The sequence below is a fragment of the Serinus canaria genome, chromosome 4A (genome assembly GCF_022539315.1).
Source record: "Serinus canaria isolate serCan28SL12 chromosome 4A, serCan2020, whole genome shotgun sequence".
NCBI lineage: Eukaryota > Metazoa > Chordata > Aves > Passeriformes > Fringillidae > Serinus > Serinus canaria.
Window position 1 is genome coordinate 2,026,353 of NC_066318.1, and position 23,158 is coordinate 2,049,510.

At 42.3% G+C, this 23,158-nt stretch overlaps 1 protein-coding gene across 2 annotated transcripts in view; it reads left to right on the forward strand.

Annotated features, from left to right (window-relative positions):
- The window catches only part of DACH2 (dachshund family transcription factor 2), a 240,894-nt gene that overhangs the window by 104,432 nt on the left and 113,304 nt on the right, over window positions 1–23,158 (forward strand). For both annotated transcript variants that reach the window (XM_009090572.4, XM_030229066.2), the window contains exon 2: window positions 12,212–12,327. In XM_009090572.4, coding sequence (XP_009088820.3) covers window positions 12,212–12,327 — 116 coding nt within the window. The remainder of the gene's footprint in view (window positions 1–12,211; window positions 12,328–23,158) is intronic.

The following is a 23,158-nucleotide window of genomic DNA, read 5'->3' on the forward strand; positions in this document are numbered from 1 at the left end:
GTTTAATTAGCAAAAGGGAAGCACCTGTATTTTTAGAGGAAAAGACTTCAGGATTAGACTGTACAAATTCAGGTTGTAACAAAAGACAAAAATGAGCATATTATTCATCCTTGGGGAAAATCAGTCACTGGATGGGCTCTGCTCACGGAAAAAATGCAACAAATAATTCCTTTTGCCTCTGGTCCCTGTGCTTTTGTACTGATGCATATCAGTAATGATGTTTACAACTGCTTGGTCTGTCCAGCAGCAAAACAAAAGAATTAAGAGCACTTCTGGTGATTAGACAGACCCGTGGCACTGTGGCTTGAATATCTCAAATTTTACACTTGACATATCATTGCCGACTGAAAAATGAGACTTTTTATTTATTTTCTTTAAATGGCTTTCTTTAAACCACCATCTGGTTGAGGCATTAAAACAGGCAATATTGCTCTAAGAGTTTTCTTAAGACCTTTCTTTGGCTGTTAATTGCACATTTATAATTATGTTCTTACAAAAAGATAAAAGAGTTTCGAAGGATTATTCTTGGCAGCAGAGCTGAGGTTGAAAACCTGCTGGTTTAATGTGTAAATTATAAAGTGTGCAGTTGTGAAGAGTGGTTTTGTGAAATGCTCGAGTAAGCTCAAGAATCTGAGAGAGCTGTCAGGGAGTTTGCACTCCGAATATTCACTGCAAAACAACTCCTAATATGCTGTGCCTGAAGGCTAAAGGAGCAGTTTAACTTAAACACAATCACCAACCTTCTGGAAGACAGATAAAGGAAACAATTGTTCCTCCAGCAAACTTAGAGAAATGAAAAAAACAGCCTCACTTTGATGCCTGTTTAAAATCATTAATTTTCCTGTAAGTTAATGTAAATTGAGGATTAAACAGAAACTGTTACCATCTGACCCTTATAAACTAAACTTCTGTGTGGCTCATCTATTTGAAGTCAAATCTATCCATACATCTAAACAGGAAACTGAATGAAAACATTTTTTCGTTTCATTTCCTATATCCTGCAAACTTTTTCAAAGCCTATTTCCTTTTAAAAGTTAGGCTGCATGCTTATAAAGCTCTTTTTTTTTTTCCCTCCTGTGATCATAAACTTAACCACCAGTTACTAAGCAGGGGATTAGGAGGGGGTGATCTGTGGACACTAAAGTTTATCCATTCTAAAGTGCCATCTTTGTAGATGGTGTTGGACTGTGTGAGGGATCCAAGCTCTGGGATTGAGTACAAATATTGTAATTATGATCGGTTTGATTTCAAAACTAAGTGCCAAATGCTGGGGATTCAGGATTATGACGTCTCCCTACAGCTCAGGGTGATTTCCACCTTGTAAGATCTGTATTTCCCTCTCTCTAGTGACATTGACCTCTAGAAAATACTTTGTAGTCCAGGGATGAAATTATTATTATTATTGTTATTGTTATTAATATTATTACTTTTATTTATTTATTTATTTATTTATTTATTTATTTATTTATTTATTTATTGCTGTTCCTTATTTACTGCAAGGATAAATGACACAGCTCTGGTGCTCACCGCTGGTGTCTGAGGATTGTTGGTGTTTAAAAGGGTGGTAAATCCCAAACAGGATGGCTCTGATCCCTCGTGTTTCAGGGATCCAGAGCACGTGGTGACAGGAAGCTCTTCCTCCAGTGAATGGGTTTGGCTTTTTGTGTATCTGTGCTTGACAAAAAACTCAGTTAACTGAGGGGGGACAGCAAACTTGGTCATGTTAGAGCAGGAGCCACTTGCATTGAAAGGAAAAAAGGCTTCTTTTAGCAAATTCCAGCGTAGTAAGATAGGACTTACATGAATTTGGCTCTGGACCAGATGATCCTCTTTTGTTGATGTTAAACCACTGGCCACAGCAGTGATTACAACATAAGAGTACAAAAGAGGCTTTATTTATAATACACCTTTTCTTTCATGTTTCCAATTATAAAAATAAATATGTCTTATTAGAGAAGAAAATTTTACTTATTTACTTGTTTGCATGCTGGGAGGCATTAAATATTTCCTTTTTTTTTTAGGGGAAGTGTGTCACTTGCATTTAACTCAGATAAAAATGAAGGAAGATAAAACTAATTTAATTTTAGAACGTAATTTTTTTATTTGTTGAACGACTGTTTTAAAATGGATAGCCTGCTGTGAAAGAAACAAAGCACTTCAACAAAGCAGGAAATCAATAGCCACAAGAAAGCCTAAAGAAAATGAATGCATACAGTGAGCAAGTGCCACAGAAATTACTTTCTGGTGGAAGAATGGTAATAATAGAATGCATATGGAGGGGATGAATAACATGATAGAAATACACATAGAAAAGACATGTTCTCTATTTCTAGTTATAAATAATGACCTCTGTGTTCCAGTATTTAAACTTTGAAGGGTCTAGATGGTGATTTTCTTCCTGATTTCCCCACCCCCCCAGTCCTAGGTAAATATTTATGCTTGCAAAATTTAGTAGGCTGGCCACCATGGAAACGTATGTCTTTCATTTATCTCCAGGAAATCTGGTTACAAACACTCTTTTACTTGAATTCTTGCAGTCTTTTCCAGCAGCTTTTAAAGCCAGCCCTTGAGTGGGGAGCAGGAGCTGGGTGTGTGAGGGGTGAGTGGGGTTCTGGGGCAGTCCATGGCAGGGCTGTGTTTGCCCAGGGGTGGATGGTGCTGGGAGTTACACCACGGAATTTTTGGGAGAGTCAGAAACCCTTGGGGCTGAAGGGAAATCTTTTAGAGACATCAACAGCAGGTAGAACTTGTCTGCTCAGCTGCTGTATCGACTCCAGAACATACTTGAGTTCAGGAAATCCCTGCACTTGGGAGTAACTCATGCTGCTTTTCAGTGGTCTGAGCTGCTTTTTCTGTAGTTGGCTTCTTCCAGTTTTGCCTACTGGTATGTGAGAGGGACATCTGTGACATGACATGGTGTTCCTCAGTGGGAAATGATCTGTGGCTGTGCTGAGAAGGTTCCTTGGGGTAGCTGTTGATGGAAAAGCAGACAAGATTTTGGTCAGAAAAGGACAGAAAAACAAGTAGTTTTAGAGGCTTACTATGAGCTGAGGATAATTATTCCCTATATCTGTTACCCCACCTTGGGGGAGAGAGGGGAAACCTGGCAGGTGGAGCAGAGGGAATATTGCCAAGAAGGGAAAGAGGGATGCTGGAATCTCTTAGGGCAGGGAATGAAACCCAGAGCTCACCTCCAGTGGGGAGAGGAATGAGATACCATCAGCTGGGATCTTCATGATGCCCTGGCTCTGGTACCCAGCTGAGATTACAGAGTTACAGATTCTTATTAAGCACCTCTCACTGTCAGCCCTGAGGTTGGCCACATTCACAGTCAGAATTCAGTGGGCTTTGCTTTCACAGTCACTTCAGTTGTCTGCTGTTACAGAGTTCCCATCAGGTAGAGTTTCTCTGTGGGTGCATACATGGCCACATTTCTACATTCCTGGAGGTGAAACCTCACATAACTGATAATACTTCTGTAGTTTTAAATATTCATATTAGCATATTTTCAGAACGTGGAGATTTTATAGACCAAATTTAATGTTGATTTTGCCAGAAATTTCCTTCTGCCCTTTGGTCCTAAAGGTTTGTGCTTTGTGGTTTGAAAAATCCTTCTCCTACTCTACATTTGCAGTGGAAATAATAAACTTGTCTGTCCCTGGAGCTAACCAATGACATGCCAACAGACACAAGATTTTGTGTCCCTGCATTACTGCCTGTCTAATTTCATGCTGGTGCAGGACCAGCAGCAAACTGCAGGGTGTTTTCTGTGTAGTGCAGTTCAGCCCTCAGGTATTTTCTCCTGGACAGAATCACCTAATCATAGGGGCTCCTTTGCATTCCTGGGAACAATTCCTCCTTTCAACATGGACATAGGTGCAGAGGTTCTATGTTCTTTCATTTCCTATTCTTTGAAAGGTGAATTTCTGTTTTCTACCTTGGAAGGGTCTTTGCCAAGACTGTGAAAACACCAAAATTTGTAATGCAGAGATTAAAAACAGTTAAGGCAAGAGCAGTTTCCCATTGCATCAGTCTGCAAATTGCTCTGACAGCACTGCACCACCCCAGCACAATGCACCCCTGTTAGGGAATTAGGATCAGCTCCCCTGGGTTACCTGGTGCTCAGGGCTGTAAATAAGTCAGGTCTTGCTCTTGGGTTTCTGGCCAGAGATAATAGGCTTAAACAGTCACATTTTTTACAACTTTCATTGAATGGAGACTTACTGAGACAGAGCTTAGTGGAAACCAGCAGTATTTCAAAACTCTTTTTACTGTAATACATTCCTCTAAATTGGCATTGAATTCAGATACAGGTCAAAAATAAAGCTTGGAAGGGGCTGATGCAGTTCAGACACGTGACATGGATGTTTGTAATGGATGGTGATTCCCTGCTTGGAAAGTCTCAGTGCAAATATTTGTGGATGAATGTGTAAAAATAAAGTAATTCTTAAAAAAAATTGGGGCTGAATTAACTTGTATGAAAGGGGATTTATGGTTCCTCAGTGTCCTGGCATATCTTTGCACAGGGCTGGAGTGTGTGCAGTGATTCTGTGCCTTGGGCAGCATCAGCTGCTGGGATGGAGCTGTGTTGTCCCTGTGCTGATCTCAGTGTTGTCTGCTCACATCAGTGCTGAGCTCTCACAGGTGGAAAAATCCTAAAAACCTGCTCAGTGGCTTGGTTCCACCTGCTGAATGGTCAGATACTTTAAAAGATAAAAAAGAAAGAAGAAAACCCATCAGAATGCCAATTGCATAATAACTTTGGCTGTAATCTGCAGTGGTTCCCAGCTCTGGCTGGATCCAGAATCCAAGCAGAGCCATCCAAGCAGCTGAGCTGAGCTTTGCAAGGCTCAGAATAAACCTGGCCTCGTCTCTGGCACTTCCACATTTGGTTTAGCTGGACACGGTGGGGGATGATTGTTTAGACAACAGATCTGTAATTGGAATTTGTGGTCTGGATGTGTTGTTAGTGGCACAGTTCCAGCCTGGACAGGCCCCCTCCTGCAGGGGTTGGTCTAGGCAGAGTGGGAACAATGGGAATGAAGACACAGCAGCAGGAGCTTTGTCCCCCTGGCTGTGATCCATGGCCAAATGTGCTTTGTCTGTGCCAGTGCACCTTCACTGCCACAGTTACTGACTTCATGCAGTTCTGTTAAATTTCTCTATGTCCCTGCATCTGCTGGAGTCACACTTCCCATTTCCTCACTGCACACCCTTAAACTGAGCTGGGGCAGTGTGGAACATGGATCAGCCTCCAGCTTCTCTGCAGCCATGATTCTCCCCAGTTCAGAAATGGGGTGAGCTATCCCCCTTCTTCCTGTGGTCTTACTTGACAGGAAAAGAGCAAAAACAGGAATGCTGAGGAACTGTTATATCTGCAGGCACACTCATAAGTAATTCAGGAGTTATTTAAAGTTTTAAATCTCAACTAACCAAAAAGCCTTTTTTGGTTTTCATTTTACTTTGTAATGCCTGATTTCAGAAATAAGCAATTAAACTTTGTAAAGTATGAACCACTGTAGTTGCAATACAACGAGTTGAGGTAAATTTTCTGACTGTAGACCCCAAGTCACGTTTTAGTAGAGTACTGGATTTTCACTAATTGAGATTTTTTAGGATGAACACAGTGATAATGTGCTACATTCCATTGTTAAAGTTTTAAAGTTTTAAAATTCCACTGGAGTCCCAGCTCCCAGCATCTCAGTGCTGTTAAGGAGTGGGTTTCTTCCTAACAATAACACCAATCACAGTGACAGAAAAAGTTCAGATCTGTGATGCTTTAGAACAAACTCCCACTGATGTTTTCTCTTTCGACATTCCTGCAGGAATTCCCTGGAGAATCAGGTGGGGATGATGCTTTGTGAAGGCTGCCCTAGAACAGAGACTGGACAGTTACAGAATAAAGTAGGGATTTACTGAAAGGGATCCACTTTGGGCAGCACCAGAGCCCAGCCAGGGCTGCACCCAAGATGACCCAAAATGGCCCCAAAATGCCCGGCCGGGCACGGGGTCTCTCCCTGGGATCAGCTCTGCTCCATTCCCACCTTGCAGTTCATTGTCCCAGCCCAGCTTTAGCCCAGGCACTCCCACCCTGCTTGTTTTTCTCTCTCCAGCCCACGGGGTTTGTGCTCCTGGGCTGAGATTGGGATCATTTGTCCTTGGTGCCCAGCTGGAGCAGGAATTGTTTTGTCTCCCTGCTCTGTGCACAGAGCTCACCATGCCCCAACAAGAAGTTCAGACTAAAGCAGTGTCCACACTAGAGCAGCAGAGAATCTGAAAAATACAAAAGCTCAAACCTGAGGCACCTGGGAGGTGTTTTGGAGTGTCAGAGCCTTTCTGCACATGTCCTGTGTCCCCTGGCAGGTGAGCAGTGCCTGGTGCTGGCGTGGGCACTGCCCCGAGCGTTGCCATGGGCACCAGGTTCTCCTCAGCTCCAGCAGCTTCATCTATGATTAATGTTAATTGCCCATTTTGCATGGATGGCTTTTTCCCTGCTGCTGAATTGGCTCCTGTTGCCTTTGATGTGGCTGGTGATCCAATGTCCTGCCATGGCCAGACAAGTGATCAGTTTGCCAGCGCCGAGAGGAGACAGAATCAGGTTGCTGTGGGGTCAGGCTTTGCTTCTCTCCTTAAACACTGAAAGGTCAGGCAGAGTTTAACTACCCCTGGCATCTTTGAAACCTTGTAATAAATGCCAAAGCAGGGAGATTATTTTAAATCCGTGCTGCAGCTAAAAATCTGAAGGTAACGGGGAAGAATTCTAACTCACCAGGGTGTTACATTTATTGGTGAATACTTCAAAAAGTACCTTGCACAATCACTAGGGGGTATTTCGTGATCTTTGAACAGACGAAAAATTTTAATTTCTGGTTCCTGTGCCAGTTTCAGGAAAGTAGCTAAGATTGAGGGTGTGTGTGTGTTTTATTTAGCTTTTTTAAGTGTTATTTTTGTTGTGTTTTTCTTTTTTATTTACGTCTGAGCACTTGCACCACTTACTGCCACTATTAGCAGGGCAATTTACACAGCATGTCATACAGTAGTTCAGTATTTCTCCTTTAAGCCTAATAAAATATGTTGCTATTGAAGAAATCTGTGATACATATGAGAGCTTCCTAAATCACAGGGCTAGCATATTTTTGTACCAAATAGCTCCAGCCTCATGAAATCAATAATTAATTTATTAACTGGATCTCTTTTGAAAAAAAAAAAATACCCAAAATCAGCAGTCCTGGCAAGGCTGCCTCCTGCCAATTCATAAATAGTTGATGACAAAAATGAGAAAGTGTAGAAGTAAAATTCAAATCGTAACGATCAAAGTATTGGGTACCTCATCTATCACAGCTTGGAATAAACATATCACAGAAAGTGTCATCTCTCATTGACACTGCAAAACATAATGCTTTCCCTTGTTATCTAGCGAGCTGCCAAGGCTACAGAGTTTATAGGCTGCTAAGATAATGTGCTGCTGGTAATCCACTTCACTTGCAGAAATATGAAGTACTGTTGAAATATATTTCTACTTGGTTTATTCTTTGCTCTCCAGAGGGTAGGATGCTATTTCAGTTCCTCTAAAGAAGCTCAGAGAATGAAAAGCAAAACATCAGGATAAATTATGCTAAATGGTGGACTAGAACCCCAGAGGAAATCAGGCTTCTGTGGTACAGTATTCCTCCATTTATCTTACAAATGTTACATCTAATGTTAATTTTGTAAAGGGAAAGCATTCAAAGGTCCATCTGATCCTTTTAATAATAGTTTTAGTGCTGTAGTGTTATTTGTCAAACTCCTGCCATCATAACTAACTTTCCTAGTTTTGGCAGACCATTCATACAGAAAATATTTTGGGCTACTAATACATAACATTTTATTTCACAAAACACAAATAACCTAGTAATTACACTCCAAAACTTAACAAATAATTGCCAGCAAGCAATTACCATTCAATTAAAGAGTAATTACATGGTTATTTGTGCCCTGTAAAATAAAGCATTACTGAAATCAGTAGTGCAATCAATATTTTAGCAGAAACAGGATGCTGCAGTGATGGACCTTTCAACCTGTGCTGATTAAATTGTCATCCAAATAACAGTTTCCTAGTTAAATCACCACATGTTTATTTGTCTTGATTAATATGCAAATTCTCTTCTGATTCTAGTAAATCTCCTATATTTAAAAGCACAAAAGTAGAGCACTATCATACATCAGTGGTGATGTGCTGCATATTTCCACTGATTAATTACATTTACAAAGCATTGATGAATTTGTGGATTTTGTGAAATACAGTTGTCTATAATGAGCATAAAATAGAGTTACAAAAGATGGAGCTGATCAGTAACTGTAAGAAAATCACAAAAGTAAATTATTACTTCATGTATTGATTCAAATTAAAAATCCTTGTGATATCAAGGGAATATATAAAACTTTGAAAGAAAAAATAATAAAATTAGCTCTCAACAGGAGTGGAAAATAAAGAAGAAAAGAGACATTAATGAACAATTTCTCAGCATTTTCCTGTATAAACTTCAGCTGTCAAATATACTGCTCAAAATGTAATTTAATTTCTGACAAATTTAATTTCAACCAAAATTTAAAAAATGAACAACATTCAGATTAGTTCATTTTTCTCTTTGAAGAGTTAATGATTTTGTGGGGCTGAGGTGGAGAGGATGACAGCAACGAATTTATAACCATGGTGCAAATGCAGGTAAAATCCCAAAACCTCCACCCATCCTCACTTTCAAGTGATTGGTGGCCCAAGGAGTTTTTAGGTTTGAGAAATGCCAATCAAATGGTGATCAGCAGTTATTTTATTTAGTGAAAAAATAAGTTTCCCGAAGGTATACATGGGAAGCAATATTGTACTTCTGCTTTAGCCTCCATGGTCTTCACATGGGACCGTAATTTTTGTTTTTGAAAAAGTTTTTAAAAGATACCCATAAAGTGGAAGTTTCTGAATTAATATCTAATTCAGATTTGAGTAATTTTCCATTTACAAAGATCTATTGATAGCAAGTACAAAACTTGTGTAGAGATTTTAGACTCTCAAAAAAATGCATTGAAAATTGTTTGAAGGGGATTGTTCCTGTTTATACATCCTTTTTTTACCAGTGAGGAAAAGATTTTTCTACACCTCTTGAATATGTAACTTTCTTGAATGAGAGAAAGGAAAACGTGAAAAGAAAACGCAGTAAAAGAGCAGGGTGACAAAAAGATGAGCAATGATATTAAATAAAGTTAATATTTATATGCTAATGGTATTAGCATTTATATGCTAATACTTCCATAATCACAAATTATGTCTTCCTCTCCCCAAATGATAATTCTGCTTGCCTTGGGTTTACTCTGCAGTGCTTTTATTGTCAGTTTTGGCTGAATGTAGAGGTTGCATGTGTTTTAAATAGTGAAGGTGAAATTTGGTGGATTTCTAATGTGGGATGGGGGGATCAGAGGGGTTTTGGGGGGAGTGTTGAGACACAGAGCAGTGACATTCCACGGCGTGGTGGTGCCAGCAGAAAGTAAATCCCATAAAAACCCTACATCTACTGGTCCTTTTTGCACATCTTACTAAAAAAAACCAAGACTTTGAGCAGACATTTGTATCCTCTGTGAAATTCCTGGTGTCATGGTTAAACAGAAGTGGCAGAAAATCTCATTGTGGCCCAAACTGGGAGCGTTTGGACTCAGATCCGTCACTGTCTGTGAGCTCTGCTGTCCTCCCAAGCCAGAGCTGGGTGACACATCTCTGGGAATATCCAGGCAGTCCAGCTGGAATGTTGAGGTGTCTGCTGCAGTGCTGGGAGCTCTGGGATTCCTGTCCTTGCTGGGAAGCAGGCACAGGGCACTGGGCACTGCAGAACTCGGCGTTGCAGACCCTGACAGGTCCTTGCAGGTGTGTCACGGTCAGCTGGGAGCAGTGTCTGCTTTTTCATTTAAAGCTGAGATAAAATTAGAGACAAAGGACTTGGGTTTTATTTGAACAGATTCAGCTGGGAACAATTCCATTCAGATTATCATGGTTACAGCTGTCAGCCCTGGAGTTCCTGATTTACAGGAATACTCACTGAGAGGGCTTTCCCTAGGGTGGAAGGACACTTCTTGTTCTTCAGTCCATCAGCCCCTTCCCCAGGAGGACACCAAGACATCAGTCCCCAGTCCCAGAGACACCCAGTGCTGGGTTTTCCCAGTGGAACTTCCCTTGCCTCTGTGAGGGAGCATATAAATGCAGGATATAAATACTTCCAGGGTCCTGGAAGGGAATGGAGTAAGTTTTTGATGGGAACTTCTCCTCCTTCATCTCTTGGGCTTTCCATGTGGGTCAGTGCTCGGGCACAGGTGTCACATTAAAGTGTGGCAGCACCTAAAGCTGTGTTCTGCTCCACCTGTGGGCCATGGGTGCTCAGAGCCTCAAAGTGAGCTTCTGTCAGGGCAAAATCTGCACAACCAAGGCTGAAACTCCACAGTCCCCCCTCCTCGTCCTCTGAAAACACAAATCGTGACTAAAAAGTCTCTTTGTAAAATCTTCTAAAGCTGTTTGTTGCATTTTGAAAATGTTTTTCTTAGATTAATACCAACATATGGAGTTTTCCGCTAAAGATTTGTTAGTATTTGAGCTCGGGAAGAAAATGTTTTGTTGTTTTGTTGATTGAGCTCTTCCACTGGGGAAAGCTGCTAATTTTAGCTGGTTTGTAGGGTTTTTTTCAGAGACAGTTAAGTGCCAGCTAAGCACTTACACATGCCTGTGGATTACAGGCTCCTGTAATTCAAAAGAACAATGATTCCTGCTTGTTCAAAACCCCCACGTATCAACCTAACTCTGTCTGTTGGAAATTCTGTTGTGCAGGGGATGATTTCAGCAGGTGATTTTAATAGAGAATGCATGTGTGCATCAAACTTCCCCTGGAAATCAAATGCTCTTATTTTAGGTTTGCATTATTACATCCCAGCAGTTCCTGTAGCAAGCTTTACTGCACAGCCATCATAGTATGATAAACAACTGAAAGCATCAAAAAGAAAAATGGAAAAAATACTGAATAAAATGAAATTCAAAATGGACAAACCCGATGCTAAAAAGAGGGGGGAATGGTTTTATAGAGATAAAATAGTAAACCAAAAAAATGATTTTGTGCTACTTTGATGTACAGTAAAACAAAATAACACTAGCATGGTGTGAAAAATGAACAGGTTAATGGTACCTCTGTGGAGTGCTGCTGGAAGTTGTCTTCATTTAAATGCAGAGTTTGTCGTGCATTGATGGAGGGCTTTGCCACTGTAACTTGATAGAGTGAAGTTTAACTTAAATTTCTTTGTGAACTAGAAGTCATTTTGGAAATGCTTTCTATTCAAACCTCATTCATTGTTGCAGCTTAGTTATTTTATACAGTGTTTCACTCTGTGTTGTCAAAAGCTCTATTATTCAACAGAGGAAAATCTGTTATGACCAAAGAGAAGCAGCAATACTTTTCCAAACATGAGGAGGTTGCATTTTTATTAGATGGCTTGAGGAAGAGTCGATTCAAATGGTTTTTTTGGCCTGTAAATCTGTGTTATGATGGCAGTGGAGGATGGGGACATGTACCCACACTGATGGAAGGGGTGAAGGTGATAGCTGGGAACAAGAGTTCAGTGGAACCACTCTGTGAAGGGGTCTCTGCCATTTTGGACTAAAATCTGCATTGATAATTCACAAACTGGGGAGTTTTTCGGCAGGTTGGGCTAACACTTGTTTGGTCTGTGGTAGTTAAACCCACCAGTCAGCCTGTGCAGGTAAGTGGTGAGCTTTGCAAAGCTCAGGGTTGAGTTCCTGCTGCCCTTAGGAGGAGGCAGGTACCTGCTGTGGTCTGGAGCAAGGTTTGAGGTGATGCTGCATTCAGGGTTTCAACTCCTCATCTCCCCAGGACATCACAGCAGAGACTGTGGAGCAGTCACTGCTATAACCCCCCTCCACTGAGCCCCTCTGAGGTCATGGAATCCTTGGATAATGGAAAACCTTGCTGCTGCCTCCTGTGACACCCGTGCAGTTCTTCCCTGTTCAACCAAGCCATTTTTCCTTTTTTTTTTTTTTTTTTTTTTTTTTCCCCTAGGCAGGAACTCCTAATATTTATTTTCTGGTATCACTGATGGTTCACGCGTTTGATACAAATGGCTGTTGTGTGTGGGAAGCAAACATTTCACCAAGAAAACCTGGTTTCCCTCTCTGCTCTTGTGCCAGCAGCTCCCGCCCAGGCAGACCCCCCAAGCGCTCGCTGGGAGTGGCGATCCAGGAGAACGCGCGGCTGCTGCCCCACGGAGTGCCCGGCCTCTTATCTCCAGGGCTTATCTCCCCAACAGGTAATCAAACCCATCCCCTGATCAGCCTCATCTCTTCATACTGCACAGCAGTTAAAATAAACTAATATTGATCTAGCTGCCTTGTCCTTCAGGGCTTTTGCAGCCTTTACCAGAGGTTACGTTATTGGATTTTTTTCTTTTTTTTTTTTTGAGCCTTCGTGAAAACTCTGTTTTGCTGCTGCACTGACTAAAATCTAATGGATTTGTAATTTAGTTCTTTATTAATTGTAATTTCCTTACAGGAAATTCCATTAAATGTGTTATTTTAGTAAAAGCAAAAAAAAAAAAAAAAACCAAAAAACACCCAAAAACCTCAAGCCAACCTGAGAAGCTGAACTATTGTCTGGGAGGCCTGTAAGAGGCATTTCTTCCTTTGAAATGCATGTGTGTTTTAGTTCTCGTGGGATCTAAGCAGCGTGGCTAATGCCTGGTGTATTGTAACCCCATTAATGTCTGCTGGGGAGAGACAGAGATGCTTGTAGGAATTACAGAAGGAACACTTGAAAAGCAGATTAAGTCCATGTTGCCACAGTGCATTGTGCTTTAATAATCTGCTTTCAGTATCATAAAGTGAAAAATCAAGCATGAAAATATGTGGAATGATAAACATAATTTAATGCATAGTATTTAATTTCACTTCATTAATTTATTAATAGAGTTTAAATTAAATCCTGTGCTATCCTGATGAGTGTTTTAATTTTTTATTAATTGCTGTATGCTAAAGGTAAGTTGATTTTCATAATAAAGCTGTATTCATAAAAGTAATTGCTTAAATATTCAACAGGCTTAGCAGTTTTAGGATTGCTGTCAAAGTCCAGCCTAAATCAACTGTAACTCCCTAATAACCAAACCTAGTGAAGTTTTTAGGAGAACATAAAGTCGTAGAATATGTAACAGGAAAAGCAGAATTAAAAAGATCCTTGCTGGGAGTGGAGTGCCACCTCTCCTGATGTCACAGATCAGAACCTGTGCTCTGCAGCCCAGGGACACAGAGAGAGCTTTAATTCCCCTGCAGCCCCAGGGGTGTCACAGGGAACTTTCCCTGTGGAAGGGGGCAAAGAGCATTCCTAAACAATGTTTACAGCAGCCTCAGCTGGAGCACTCACCAGAGTAGGAAAGGGCTTGGCCAGAGCCACGTGCCACAGTCGGGCTGCTGCAGCTTCAGGCACTGCTCATGTTTGTGACAGGGATCCAGAGCTGTGATTTCCCTCCTGTATTTCATAAATGAAGGGTTTTTTAGCATCTCTGTTGTGTTCTCAGCTCAGGAATTCCATGGATTCTTGTTCATGTTACCACTGATAGACAGGAAAGCACAAGAGCCTCTTGCATTGATCAATTCTTCTCTGAAATCCAGAATGTTCCATGTTACTTTTCCACTGGGTGTGTGTGTTTGCAAATAGGACACCAGATCACACAGACTGCCATGCTGCCTCAGACTGGGAAATATTTTAGGATGTGGCGTGTTGGGGATGCTCAGTGAAGCACCACAGACACATTCTGTGTCTCACAGATATTTTGAGTAGCACACAGTGTGAGCAGAAGATGATGGAGTTGAATTTCCAGGCTGTTGGGAGTTGTCTGGAGCCTGGAGTGTGAGTGGGCTCCATCCCCTGTGTCTGGGGGGTGTCTGTCAGGGCAGCCACCTCCCTGACCCCGGGAAAACCTTGGGGAGCCCCAGACAAAGTGCCTGGAGCAGCTGAGGGGGCTCTGGGGGCAGCTTGGAGGGGGAAATGGCCATTGCAGAGCGTGGTGGTGTCACCAGGGCTGCACCCAGGGAGGGTCCCTGTGCCTGAGGTGGCCCCAAGAGCAGCAGGACAGCTCCTGAGCCCAGGGTCACCCAGGGCCACAGCTCCTGAGCCCAGGGCCATTCACGGCCACAGCTCCTGAGCCCATGGCCACAGCTCCTGAGCCCGGCCACCCAGGGCCACAGCTCCTGAGCCCAGGGCCACCCATGGCCACAGCTCCTGAGTCCATGGCCACCCAGGGCCACAGCTCCTGAGTCCATGGCCACAGCTCCTGAGCCCTGTCACCCAGGGCCACAGCTCCCCAGGGCTCGTGGGGCTTATCTTGTTCCTAAGGAAAGGACAGGGAAGAGCTGGGGGAGCTGCTGGACAAGCCAAGGTGCCAAAAGAGCCTCTTGTGAACTCCCTGGGGATCTGAGCTGTTGTGGCTCTGGATGGAGCCCCCGTGAGCTGCATCTGTGCCTCTTCACACTCAGATTTCTGGTTGTGCCTTGCTCTGGGTGCCTGCAGTACTTTGGGGTTGGATTCTTTCCTTTGGCTGAAATAAGAACAGAATGGGCTTTAACACTTGTCACAGAACAGAGGTTTGTTTCCAGATTTCCAAGTGGTGGACAACAGACTGGAATAAAAGCTGCTCCCAGCCCCCATGTGGATGTTTGGGTGGCTGTGGGAGGGGAGCAGGACCAGGACTGAGGAGATTTTGCAGCATGGCAGGGTTGGATCCATCCCTTCCAGAAGAGCAGAGGCTGATAGGGAGGCAAGACAGAGCTTTTACATCCTGGGGACTTCTCTGGTTACCTGTCCCCTCTAACTGCAGTGTAATTGCCTGCAGCATTTCCTCTGGATGTCTTCTTGTCCTTGACAGTCCTTGTGTCTGATCTTGCCCATTGTTCCTACAGCACAGATATGCAGATGTTAATGTTAGTCTGCCCACATTATTCTAATTAAAAAAAAAAATAATCACTCTTATGTGGCTCCCTCATTTGCTATGTCCAGCTTAGTTGTTTTCTTCATTTTAGTAACAGGCTCCCCATCAGCAAATGCAGCATGATTGATCCAGCAGTGCATTTTTTCATCTTTACCCCCTCTCCAGGCTGCTGTCAGGGTGGAGTGGAGGCAGTGGTGTCCGGGCTGGCTCTTGCTTAGATGGATGGCTCTCGAGCTGTGGCTGCAGAGCTGGCAGCTCTGTCTGGAGGGGGTATTACACAGTGATGATTGGTAACTTCCTGCAGACTCAGACACAGAGCCATCTGTGTTTCCACTCCTTGAAATGTGCTGTTATTTTCATCACCCATTTGGTTTGTGTCAGCTCGGTTTACATGGTCATTTTCACATAATAAACAGGTAGTTAAATTAGGCACACTGCATTTCCCAGTGCGGAGGGGATTTTTTTGACCTCTTGGCACAGCCAGCTCCATCTACTCTTAGACCTGAGTAACTTGGGAAGGAGCTGCAAGTGAAGCCTTGACCTTTTGAAATGTTTGGAGGTATTTTCCACCACGGGGGAATGGGAATATTTGGGTTACCTCGGGGTTAGTGCTGTGCCTGAGAAGGATGAGGTGGTGTGTGTGGGATGGCCACCCCTGGGCAGGGCTGAGGAGGCAGCCCAGGAGCCCTGCCCTGGCTGTACCCTGGGGTGAGCACTGTCCAGTTGATGTTAACTTAGGAGAAAGTGTTTTCCTTTTTGTATTGGTGTAGGAAATGTGGGGATCAGCGTGGTGGCCCTGCCTGCTGTGAGGGCAGAGCTAAAATCCCGTGTGTCACAGAGGGATGGTCATCAAAGGCTCAGTCCTTCAAACAATGCCGTGGGATGAAGTGACATGAACAAAAAAAGGGCTTTATCTCCTGTTAATGTACAAGTCTTTATCATCAGTGTATCTTAACAAGACAGCTGGGACTTCTCTGTGGAATAGATTCTCAAGGAAGTTTTGGGGTCTGAGGCATTAGTTTGTTGTGTGGAGAGAAGCTGAAATCTGGTACATGATTGAAGCCAATGGTTCAGCAAACTGTTCACATGGAATGAAGCTGAAAGAGTGGCTGGGTCTTTTGATAGTTATCTGTGCAGCTCCAGTCCTCCTACCCCTCATTTGGGCTGTCCTCAGAAAAGGTTAGAAAACCACTCTGCCTTCATGGCAATCTGCTCAGTGTGCAGAATGGCTGCCATTATTTCAATAAAAAAACATTTTGGGGGCTGCTTCGATTTGTCTTCAAGGTATTGGAGAGGGTGGCTCATGGAGGAAATGATCCTGTCTGTAGAACTTGGTGAGATGGTGGTCCATGAGGGCACTCAGCAGCTGTGTGGGGCAGTTTTTGGGGCAGTTTTTGGGGCAGTTTTGGGGGCAGTAGGGTGGGATCTCTGTGAGTGCCCAGGGGCTGTGTTCTGCAGCTGGAGCTGGCAGTCCTGGGAGGGTCAGGGTGATGGGCACGAGCCCGTTTGGAACATCCCTGTTGGCCTTTTCTGGGCTGTGCTGCCCAGCTGTGGCAGCCTGGCAGGGCTGGCAGGGCACAGCTGGGGGGTCAGCAGAGGGATCACAGTGAGGATTTAGGGCTGGGGGGTCAGCAGAGGGATCACAGTGAGGATTTAGGGCTGGGGGGGTCAGCAGAGGGATCACAGTGAGGATTTAGGGCTGGGGGTTAGCAGAGGGATCACAGTGAGGATTTAGGGCTGGGAGCTGCTGAGGGCTCAGCACAGGGATGGCAGGAGGCCTGGCTGGTGGGGAAACAAGTGAGAAGAGGAAAAAAAGGCATTTTCAAGTGGGTACCCAGACAGGAGCAAACCACCTGCATTTCCAGTGTGTAAGATAAACTGCTGCTTTCATTATTTGCATTAGTTGCACCCCTCTTAAAATGATTCTTCTTTTATTTCATAAGCAGTTAATGTAGACACTCTGTCTAGAGTTAAGAATGCAGTGTTTAAAATATTGACTCATTTGTACAGATACAAATACTTTTTTCAGAACAGTTTTGTCTTATTAATAGTTTAATGGATCTGTTGTGAACTTAATAGTTTCAGGTAATTAATAATTCAGTGGAGTTAATATTTTAATAGCTGCACCAAGTCCCATCATTGTGGGACTCAAACAGAGCAGCTCACAGGATCTGGTAACTTCTTGTGTTCCTTCAGTAGCAACAGCAGCAGCCACTGTTTTTACAGAGCAAAGGGAGGATAGAACAGGATTTGCTGCAGTCTTTGGATATTTTGATGTGGTATCTCTGTGTTAGAGCAGTGAAGGAGCCTGGAGGCTTTTGGGGTCTCTGGTGCCCAGTAGTGTTTGTCAAGGTGGGCACACATCAGCCAGCACAGCCCGTGGCAGCTCCTGCTGCCAGCAATCCCACAGACCCTTTCCTCACTCGTTACTTTAACTGAACATTTCTGTGTGTTTACATCCCATTTCTGTGGCTCATTTCACTGTTTACAATTACCCCTTTTTCCCTTGTTTTTTTTTTTTTTTTTTTTTTTTTTTTCTTTTTTTTTTTTCTGTTGTCATACGTGACATTTGAAAGTTCCATTTATAATGAGAAACATATGCAGAACTTTGTCACTGTTGGCATTACCTGGCTTGGTAGAAATTATTATTTTTAATCAAAGGCAAACACGCTGATTAAGGATGCCACAACACTCCTCTGCCTATGGGGAACGTTAACAGTTTATAAATTGTTCTTGGTGACAATTCAGTAGTGAATTACTTTGATATATATGGCTAATAAATTAATATGATTAAGTTAATGAGTAGTACAAGTGTTGCCAAACTCCACTCGTCGGGCTTTTAATGCTGCTCCACATTTGCAGCTCGAGCTTCCCCCTGTGGTGAGAGGATCAGTGCTACCTACGCACTGTCATTGTGATAAATGGCATATCCCACAGTGCCCTGCACTCCATCTGCTGTGTCCCCAAAATGAGAAATATTTTATACAAATCACACACTCAGAAGCTCAAAGGACTGTGGAAAGATCTATTTTTTCAAACAATAATAAAAATGCATACGTCTCTTTAGCAACTCTTCATTTTTACTGTCATAATGAATGCAGATAGATTTGGGAAATGAAAGCTGGTGAGAGTTACATAGGAAAGTTATCCACTGCTCAGTAGAGCTGACAAATAAGTTACATGTGCGCTCTTTCATTTTATCATGAAATGTTCTTAGATAAAAAATGATGTTAGAACATCTATTTAACTGGATTTTAAAATTAAAGACCATGTGTGCAGCATGATTGAGTACCACCCATCTCATGCCAGCAGATTTCTGTGCTGAAGGGAGCCTGAATTGGAGTGAATGAGGAATGCAGGATCATATCATTACTCTTTTAATACAGCCATTCACTAGAGTTCTGATCATCTGAGAACTATACTTGGTGACTGTGAGTCACTCAGTTCCTCTCTTTCCTTTTCTCTTTTAATACTATCTTTCTTTAAGGATCCATTTTCAGTGTCTGCTCTCTCGGGTGGGACGTTGTGTTTCTGACAAATGAATAGCTAAAGCTGTTGAGATTTTGCTGAATGGTTAACCTCGTTGTAAATTTAATTTACACTTAGCCTCAGCTACTAATTACTGTCCAAGAAGTGTGAAACTCAGCAATGTACTTCGATTTTTATGCATTTGTAAAAATTGGTTTTGAAAATTAATATTTCTGAGTTCCTACATCTTTAAGGCAAACAAAGTTCAGTCAGGGTGGTCACACTGAGAGAATTAAGTCTGTATCATCTTGACACTCAGGGTAGGGCTGCACTGAGCTTGCCTTGATTTGCAGGTGGAAGGGAAGCATTTGGAAAAGCTGGCTGGAGTGTCACAGACTTAGCAAAACCAGTGAGTTTTCATCTCTCTGTTTTCATCCCTCTTCATCTTTTAGACTTAGCAAAACCAGTGAGTTTTCATCTCTCTGTTTCTGGCACCCATGGCATTCTTCTCCAGCAGCTTTCCTGGCAGTCTCCTGTCCATGGCACTCAGGTCTGGAGTGATCACAAGGCCTCTCTGCTTCTCTCTCTTGTCTTCAGCTGACTTTGAAACCTTTTTTAACTCCTTTAAGTTATTGTTAAGAAGTGCCTTGAAGTCACAAATAGCATCAGGAGGTGTGAAGGATTTGCCTCCAGCACTCCCTGTTTTCTGGAGGGCTGTTTTGGCAATGACACTATTACAATTGAATTGGTTTTGTTAGGTTTTATTTTTCTTTACAGTAACTTTGATAAAGTTGAACAAATTACCAGTACCACAGACTGGTATAGTATAGTTAAAGTATAGTTAAATTCATCTCATTGTGTTTGATTCCCACACTGACTGCATTTTGGGTACCCAGCAGGATTTCAAAGACTTGTTAAACTCAAGTTATCTAAATTCTCAATTCTAAATTATCAATTTTTAGTGACCTAAAACTTAGCAGGTGCAATTTTATCTGTAAGGATAATACACCTCTGGTTGCAGAAAAATACTGGTCCATCATCTACCAGCAATGCTAAAGGCTGCTGTATTTATATAAATAATGTTTTCTTGAAATGCAGCTCTCAGCTCTGCATTGGATTGGAGTAGTGTGGTTTCCTAAAGGAAAGCTTCATAAATCTGTATTTTGGCAAAATCCTTGATATAACAACACTGGTGAAGTTATGCAGGAAAAAGGAGAGAATAAATCTCACTGGATGGAAAAATAAACATGAAGTATACTTAAATCCAGGTGATTCCATAGTTCTGGCCAGGTATTGAGTGCTTCCATTGTCATTTGAAATGTGTTTGTGCTCTGCTCCTTGTGGGAAATGCTTCAGTGTGACTGAAGATCAGCAAACAAATGATTGATTTGCCTTGGATTCCTTGGTGTCCTAACCACAAGTGTTTTCCTACTCCCCACTCCAAGAGTTTTAAGAGCAGGTTCTGTGGGGATCCTTAGCAGAGGCAGTCAGTGCCTGCTCCCAGGGTCACACCTTGGCTGCAGTGGGGTCTCCTCCTGCACAGGAACAGTGCACTCCTCTCTCAGCCCTCCCCAGGCAATCCAATGTGATGCCAAGGGCCGGCAACAAATGAGGATTGGTGATGGGCAGGAAGCCTCTCTTTCTGAGCAGGCTGAGGAGGGGCACGTTTTTATTGGAAGTGAGAATAACTGAAATAGATTGATTGCCTGAGCACTCTCATTAAGTGAGGGTGCAGTAGGATTTCACTGGAAATGTGTTTGTGTTCTATAAACCATTCCAGTTGTGCAGTTTATAAAGGTTGCATAGTTGCATAGCTTAGTTGTATAAACTGTTTTAGCACAGGGGACGTTAATTGGTGTAAAGCAAAAGGAGCAGATTAATGAGTGCAGTATTTATTGTGCACCATCCTCTGCTGAGCTGAGAGGCCTCTGGGTTTGCTGGTGGCAGCTGCTGTTGCTGATCCTGGGTTGTGCCTCTCTGAAAGATAAATGTAGGGCTGCACTTCTGGAGGTTTCAATCTAGGAACAAAATTCACGCTGAAAATCCTTTGCAAAAAATTAGAAATTCTTCCAGCTACCAACCTCCTGTGACTTGAATGCTGAACTTCAGAAAGAGAAGCATTTTATATAATACATGTCTGAATATAAATGACAGACTTTTTATTAGGAAAAGAAAGCCTTTATTAAAATATAATGATCTACATTGTTTTTATGTAATCTAATGAATTACAGTAAAGGCCTGAGAAATGAGCTGGAAAAGGCAGAGTACTCTCCCATGAAAGCAAGCTATGATAACCTTTTTGTAATTCTTTAACATGTTGAAAGAGTATTTCTACACAGACTTATTAAATTAAGCAAGGTCACCTTTTCATTTTATTAACAGAATTAGTTTCCCAGATCATGGACTTAGATTCTGAAAAATGTAGATGAATCATGCACTAACATATGTCAAGTAGAAAATTGGTTGTAAAATGATAAATCATTTTGATGCACGTTACATCTTTGTTTTTACTGTTGAACAATTGTAAAAAAAGAAAATGCTTAATTGCTGGGGTTTTTTGCATTTGCATATTGATTGGATGTGTAATAATAATAATAATAATAATAATAATAATAATATAATGATAATAATACTTCTAAGTGGATTATCTCTCCTGACTGGGGCAGTCTCAATCCAATATTTGCATAAAAGGAAGAAAATGCTCCCTTCAGTAGCAGTATAACATTTTGTTCCTTTGACATGCAGTATACAGTCATTACCCTGAAAGGTTAGCTGTAAATAATAACCAGTGAAACTGGGCATATGCCTAAAGATGAGCACATATATTACATTTACCAGTCTGACCCCAGTTCAGCAAAGCTGGAATAAAACTGACATCACGTCATGCAAGTTCTTTAGATGAGTTCCCAAATCTCTGCCTGTACATTACAGTCTTTTTATATAAGATGTGTGAAGAGGAAAATTAAATTTAATAGATGTTTCAGAAATTTAATGTAAAACCTGCTGTAATTGTTCATTAAGAATTTCATGATCATTCCTAATTATGAAAAAATGTCATGTATATTTCTAGTCCTTTGCAATGACTTTATTTTTTTCTGTCTTTGTCACCCCCTTTGTTAAAAAAGAAGCAAAGCAGAGGCTCTTTGCTGGGATATGCAGCAGAACTGAGAGAACATCCCAGCAGTAGCCCCCAGCTCTCTTTAAACAGGGGAGTGAATGGAACAGGTAATTTTCATGGTGCTTGTGTGGTTTCACATGAAAAAAGGCAAATGTGCAGCTGTAGCTGGGTCTCACAGGAGCAAGGAGCCTGGTCCTGGTGCTGGTGCTGCACTTGGCTTGGCCCTGGCAGTCACAGAGCAGGTGACTTCATTACACTGAAATCAGGCAGAAAATGTCCTTTTCTGGCCACTCGAGTGAATCAGTCAAATTATCGAGTGGCAAAACTAATTCTGTGCCTTGGGCCATCAGAGCTGCCACTTCCTATAAGTCAAGCCTTCCCTTAGTGTGAAATTGTTTTTTATTTTATTCTCTTTCATTTATTATGCTTATTTCAGCTCATCCACTGGGTGAATGTGGATTACCCAGCACAGCAGAGCTGGTTCAGATGGGCAGCTCCTCGTGCCTGGCTGGTGAAACAGGACTGGTTTCTTTGTAAGGAACTCCTGATCTCTTATGATCTATACATTGAAAGTAATAGTTCACTTTTTCAGATGAGAACTCAAATGAGGAGAAGAGTTTGAATATGGTTTTAAATTAACTAAAAGTGCATATGGCTGAGCTCCTGTTTTAAAAGCACTTACAATTCAGATGGGTCACATTTTTAAGAACTAGAAATATATCTACAGTGGATTGTAGGCCATTAAGTACTGGGTAATTTGAATGACTTTGACAGAAAAAATACTCCTTTGGAAAGCACTGAATATTGTTTTCCAGCAGTAAAATATTGCCTTCAACTCTGCCAGAAACAGAGCTGAGATGTGCTGAAAGCACTCATACAGGTGATATACCCTAGGCAGTAATTGGGTGTATAATTCTGTCCAAATGGCAATCCCTCATCTGACTGTGCCCTCTGGTACACAGCATTAACATCTTCCAATAAAAGAAGAGCAAAACATATGGAGGCTTTTATTTCAAGCAAAGAAAAATCAAAAAGAGTAATGAGGATAAAAAGCAAAGTGCCTGTGGTGATGGGCAAGGCAAGTTCCAGGGGAGCTGCTGCAGCAGAGTGCTGCAGAACAGCAGAGCAGAACCAGCCTGAAGGCACCTCCAGAGGCATCCAGACACAGCTTCTGTGGGTGCAGCACAGATCTGGGAGCTGTCCATGCAAAAGCTGCTAAAACAAAGAGGCATCATGCAGGAGAGAGCAGGGAGATTGCCTGAACTCCCTCTCCCACGGAGCTGGGAGCTGATGGTGGAAGGGAGGAGAGAGAAAGGGAAGTTGAAAGGCTCATGCTGTGATGGAGATGGATGCCTTGCTGACAGTGGCAGAGCAACAGCTGCTAAATCTAGGAGGCACTTGAAAGAGCCTCTCCATTTTGTTAGGGGTGGAAGTCAGTAGGTTATTTGGGCTAAGAACACCCTATTATTCAAATTCAGCTGACCCAGACAAGTTTGCCATCTCGCAGTGGCAACTCAGAGGGCTCTGCCCTGGTGGCAGAGTGCCTCCCTTCCTGTGGACTCCTGTGTAATATAT